The following is a 6,000-nucleotide window of genomic DNA, read 5'->3' on the forward strand; positions in this document are numbered from 1 at the left end:
AGTAATTGACTTTGTATTGAGTCGAGAGACAAAAGTGATTCTGGAGACTAGAGCGATTTGCGCGATGAGCGCGACAATTTGAAGTTGAAATCTTTTCAACTTTCTATGACGCGGTTCGGCGACAAGCCGCGACAGCCAATGACTGTATAGAGGTCAGTGACCACAGCCAATGGGAATGCTTGAATGCTTTGCCTTCTGCCTGTACGGACATACTCTTGTCTCCTCAATCGCTCGTATGGCTTGCTGCTGCACTCTGTCGCTTGAATCGCGTCGCCACTGGTGTATCTCTGAGGTTAGAATAGGAGACTACCATTCGCGTGACGTCATCCGATGTCGGCTGGAAACATTAACAGAAACGTTACGTGTTTGTGCTTTATTTTTGTATTAACGGCTTCAATTTCAGACTTCTAAAATATATATATTTGCTGGCTTATCTTACTGGTGTTATAGACCCCTATATTAGGTCACTGCTTCATTTCCTCTTTAAGGTCAGAAGGTTGCACGTTCGAATCCTATCATTACATCTCCGAATACCTCCATCAATCCACTTCATGGCTGAAGTGCCCTTCAGCACCCAACCCCACACATTTCTCCAGGGACTATAACCAACAGACACAGTAAATAAATAAGTTGCTTTAGATAAATATATCAGCAAAGTGTAATGTAATGTAATGTAACATACATCAGTGGTTGCAATCTGTCCTGTTACACACAGTAGCAGCTGAACATGGTCATACACATTAACAGCTGTCATACAGTAGTCAAACAGCTTAGTTGCACAGCCATACCTACACAGCAGCAGTGCCAGCCATACATACACAGGCAAGTACATGCACAAGGAGATTCAATGATCGGAATGAAATCATTGAACAAAAATGAAAAGCTGCGATCACTGAAACTCACCTCCAGAGCCTGATAGATGGCAGTCTGGTACTTAGACAAGCCAGCGTAGGACACGAAGCAGAAGCACTTGGCAAAGTCAGAAAATGGTAGCAGTCCGTCGGTGTGGATCTGAAATCAGTGGCAACATGACACTAAGCAATCACACAGAGAACAACAGTATGCACTATAGGGCTGTGACGATATTGAATTAAATCAAGATACGCAGTCACGATACTGTACCGCGATGCAAGGTTGCAGTATCGTGATTTGTCCTTTCCGAGTTCTGTTACCCTTTAGACCAGAAAACAACCACATAGTGATAGTGTTCCCAAGCTTCAAATCATCATCATTATTATTTTTAAACTTTATTATTAGCCTTTTGCAACCTATTGCACGTACAAACCATCACAGTTTTATTTACATTTTTATTGTATAATGTTGGCAAAGGTGAAAAAAGAAAATGAATTAAGTTAATATCGCAATGCATCGCAATAATTCATGTATCATTGTGATAGTATCGCATCGTGGCATGTGCATCGTGATGCGCATCGAATCGTAAAGCCCTTGCCAATACCCAGCCCTAACGCACTCTAGTCCTTTTATTTGTTTGTTTGTTTGTTTGGTTCTCCCTAGCCTCACCTCTGAGAAGGTGTCATCTCCAAGCCGCTCCACCCTCCTCATGTGGGCCGGGGCATTCCCGTCCGTCCATTGCACTACCAGTGCAGGCCACCAGGAGACGTCCTTGTCTTTAGCCCAAACCAGCTCATCCAGCACAAATCCATGAGCCCCATTCTCGCTGCAGGTCCGCGCCACGCGGCGCCGTGCTCCCCTGGTGCAAACTGCTTTCTCTGCTACAGGGGCCAGGTCCTTGTCCTGCCCCCACACAACCACAAAAACACACAGGAGATCATGTTAAGTTCAATTCTGGAAAAATGTTTGGGAGGGACAAGAGCAGGGGTGGGGAACCTGTGTGTCGAGGAACCTGTGACAACTGCTCCTGTAGCCAATCTGACTGCATTCAAATTTCTCCACTAGTTTTCAACTTCCTTATCCCCTCATGTTGTTGTGCCAATGGTCTCGGGCTTCCGTCGGGCTCAGAGACAAATATTTTAATTACTGTCGGGCCTGGGTGGGATTTGAGAACTTTTCTGTCGGTTGAGGCCTGGGCTCGGTCATATCCGGCCCCTGACATAATTTTAATGTTATGCAGTTTCACGTGAAATATGACATGTTTTGTAAAGAAATATTAGAAATGACATTTGCAAATCAATTAAGTTATATTTTCAGGGGACCTAGTGAAGGTGAGTTCTGTTGTAAAGGTGACCGCCTTCAATATGGACCTAAAATGCAAGGGGAAATCCTGGTCAGGGTTCACAGTGCGGCCAGGAAACAATGGGCCAATGGAACCTCTCTCTCTCTACTCTCTCTGGTGCGGCCCTTGGAGGACTTTACAACATTAAAGTGGCCCCTCTGATGAAAAAATGTTCCCCACCCCTGGACTAGAGAAATTCAGGCAAATTACAACCCCACGCTAACCTTGAGTGCCAGTACATAACAACATGTTTTTCTTTTTTGTTTAGCCTTTGCCAAGATCCCAGACAGCTAACTGGAGGCCAGAGATGTATAAATGTAGAAAGTAGCAGTAGTGTTTATTGATGTGAAGTACAACACTAGTAGTATATTACATCATAGCAAGTAGGCTATGTAATCATACTAATGTTGTAATTATTAAACCTGTAACAGTACTTCTACATTATAGTTCTCTTCTGTATTCAAAGTTTGTTTACATCAGTTTTACAATATGCCAAAGTAATGGATCATCAGTAGGGATGCACCAATACCACTTTTTTGAAAACCGATACAAGTACGAGTACATTAATGTGTGTACTTGCCGATACCGAGTACCGATACAGATACCTTGTACCACCAAAATACAATGAAAGTAAATGCATGGCCTTGTTTTGTTCCACCTGTGATATTTTTATTGTCCATTTCCATGTAGATTTAAATGTTAGTAAATGTATGAGGTGGCACTTTTTTCCATGCTGCTTTCAAGTCCACAGAACGTGACAAGAATTTGCATTGTTTTGTGTAATAGCATCGTTAGTAATAGTTTTGTTGTAATAGTATCGTTCCTGGTATCGGCAAGTCCTTGACAAGTACGAGTACGAGTACGAGTATAATGAGCGGTATCGGGTGCCGATACCGATACCAGTATCGGTGCATTACTAATCATCAGTAAACAGAGCACTAACTTTATGATATTTGGAGTAGTCAAGACGTTTCAAAACACGAATTGAATTGATGCACTAAAACGCTGACTTCCATTGACATGTAACAAGCAAAATTATGGAAATCAGGTCAACCCCATGATGGTCATTCCTTACCTGGCATTGCTGCGCCTTCTCTGCATTTTGTGGGCTGGCAGAGGGAGTGCTCACGTGCGACCCATTTTTAACCTGCAAATGCAACATAATTTGGTCATCTCTAACACTTAAAAAAGCTGTACTGAAGGAAGCAAGCTGATGACCACAGGAGCAAGCGAGGTAAAGCACACTCAACAAACCTACACACACAGTACAGACATGCTGGACCTGACAAGTTCATTACAATGGCAATCTGTCAGACGGTGGAATTATGCCAGTTAAGAGAATGTGTGCCTGTGCCACAATAATTTAGCTTTCTGAATATGTTGGCTAGCTAGTTAATTGATTCTTCTAGTTTTTCTTGACCGTTCGATCTTCTTATAATTTCTGGTGTTGATCATCTTGGGAGTACTTACCAGCGTCACAGGGGACTCGGTATCCACAGTTACCATTTCTAAAAAAGTAAAAGACAAAATGTATACAGTTGTCAAATTATGTTACACTTCACAGAGCATTATCAGGCTGACTTAAAACATCAAACACTAAATATGAAGTTGTTAAAGCAAATGAAATTACACTGTCCTGAAATTAAAAAAGCAACAAAAAAGAAATAGAACGAAAGGAAAGGGAATAACACTAGCAATGAAATCATGTCATTAAGCCAGTTACTAGTAGCAGCTTCTGGTTATTGATTATAAAACGTGAACAAACTTCACAGTAAGACCAGAGGATAGGTGACTAAAATTGTCATACAACCTTTCCAGCTCAAGCTCATCTCCAGCTCCTCTCTTGCAAGCCGTCTCAAGCTGACAGAACATTTCATGGTGACAGATGAAACGAGGTCTATCCCACGCTGAAACACAACACATCATTCCCATTAAGGTAAGAGCTCATTTATAATGCAGTGTCTTAAGGGGTTAAGGTAACTGGCCCTATGACAACAATCATTAGCCTTCAATACAATAGACATGCTATTGGTCCTTCTGCGTTTTCCCCGGTTGTTGAGATTAGCTGTAATGGTGATGGACATTTGGCATACATGGCCATAGCTAATCGTGTCAGTTGTATCTATTCGAACAAACGGCAGTCACAGCTCTTTTCCTTGAAGAATCTGTGCTGCAGTCATCACCTTTCCCCACCTCCCTGCTCTCTGATTGGAGAGAGACAGGGACCATGATTTGGTACCCTCGCTGAGGGTAGACACCATGCTGTCTTTCAGATTGGAACGATTATGCAAAGCAGCATGGGATTTCCCAGGCTACATTTGGAATGAATGAGAGTATCATATTTTCCTGTCACATGTAAATAAACTGTCAGGGTCCATTTGCATAAAAATAAGGGGCTAGCTGTTTTAACCTTATTTACCTTAGTTGCATCGAAACGACTTGATGGGAGTGACCATCACTAGGGTTGTGTGTGTGTTCTGACAGTCACTCCAACGAGCCAGGCTCTTTGGTGTAGCGGTCAGAGGAGCCCCAGTTTAGACACAAAAGGCCGGGGTTCGAATCCTGGCAGCGCAACTCTACTCAACTTTGCTACAAATGGTGTCAGAAGAGGGATGGCTACCGCGTAAGGCCATCGGAAGCGTACTTGTAGTGTGTGAGCTGTAATGTGAGGTGACCACAGTGCGAGGGACCCCCTTGATGGGTGAAGCATAGATAATGGAGCACACTGGATGGGAGAAAAATGATGGGCAATTGCGTGAGGGACACAATCACCATTTCTCAATGTTCTAGTGTGCGCTCTTCCAAGTATGTCAGCCTGAATAGTAGAGTAGAGTAATTAGTCACGCCCAGTGATTGGATACTCTTTGGTGAAATCTGCGGAGTATCTAATCACTGGGCGTGACTATTTAGGCTGACACACTTGAAAGGACGCACACTAGAACATTGAGAAATGGCCAATGAGTTTGTGAAGTGCTTCCCGAAGGGAAAGAGAGTAAGATGGAGTGACCATCACTAGGGTTGTGGGTGTGTTCTGACTGTCTCGCCAACGAGCCTGGCTCTTTTGGTGTAGCGGTCAGAGCCTCAATTTAGAACCTAGAAGGCCGGGGTTCAAATCCCAGCAGGGCAGCTCTAAATTTTCAAATTCAGCATGATGAGCAATAACGTACATAGGTTTTATACAACCAAAGTAATTACAACCTTGTTATTATCTACGCCGTTGTAAGTTTACGTGCAAAGTTAGACTTCCATATAAAGAAGACCAGGCTTATTCTATTGCATTTGCTTTTGCGAATCATACAGTTTGTTTCAGGCTCCTTTAGTAGTTAAGCAGACTGACTGTATAAGAAAGGAGAAAGGAGCCCACTAAAGGTTTGGTCCCTGGCCCACTTATATAAATGGGAACTGTGGTCCACACGGACTGAATTGTGTGTTACACACCACTGAACCAGGGAAGTCACGTATGTGTAGCTCCAGGTATGAGTTTAATAAATCTACAGCCCGGTTGGGCTAGAACGGTAAATTCTGTACGTAGTTTCAGTTTATTAGAGGCAGAATATACACCACTAGCACTATATAATACAGAGACGCAAAGATGGCACGAGCTCAGGCGCACAAGGCATGTGTTCCAAGTAGAACCTAAAGTTCCCTCGATCCATCTGGTAAAGAAAGACATGCATATGCCATAAATCAATTTGAAATGGCTTTGATAACAGCTTACATTATGCATTAACCTATTTCAATTAGCACAGCTATACATGCACAACACATAGGCCTACATAACAAAGCGCTGCATGAAGGGTAACGCA

The 6,000-nt window shown here is 42.9% G+C and overlaps 1 protein-coding gene across 2 annotated transcripts in view; it reads right to left on the minus strand.

Moving 5' to 3' along the window:
- LOC134441883 (DNA (cytosine-5)-methyltransferase 3B-like) overlaps positions 1–6,000 on the minus strand; it is a 30,681-nt gene that overhangs the window by 21,800 nt on the left and 2,881 nt on the right. For both annotated transcript variants that reach the window (XR_010033222.1, XM_063192303.1), the window contains exons 2-6: positions 4,005–4,101; positions 3,665–3,702; positions 3,270–3,341; positions 1,522–1,755; positions 904–1,011 (exon numbers count right to left, since the gene is read on the minus strand). Coding sequence is in view for 1 of the 2 variants with exons in the window: in XM_063192303.1 (XP_063048373.1) it covers positions 904–1,011; positions 1,522–1,755; positions 3,270–3,341; positions 3,665–3,702; positions 4,005–4,101 (549 nt within the window). In the remaining variant the exon portion in view is untranslated. The remainder of the gene's footprint in view (positions 1–903; positions 1,012–1,521; positions 1,756–3,269; positions 3,342–3,664; positions 3,703–4,004; positions 4,102–6,000) is intronic.

This window comes from Engraulis encrasicolus, chromosome 24, assembly GCF_034702125.1.
Source record: "Engraulis encrasicolus isolate BLACKSEA-1 chromosome 24, IST_EnEncr_1.0, whole genome shotgun sequence".
Lineage (NCBI taxonomy): Eukaryota > Metazoa > Chordata > Actinopteri > Clupeiformes > Engraulidae > Engraulis > Engraulis encrasicolus.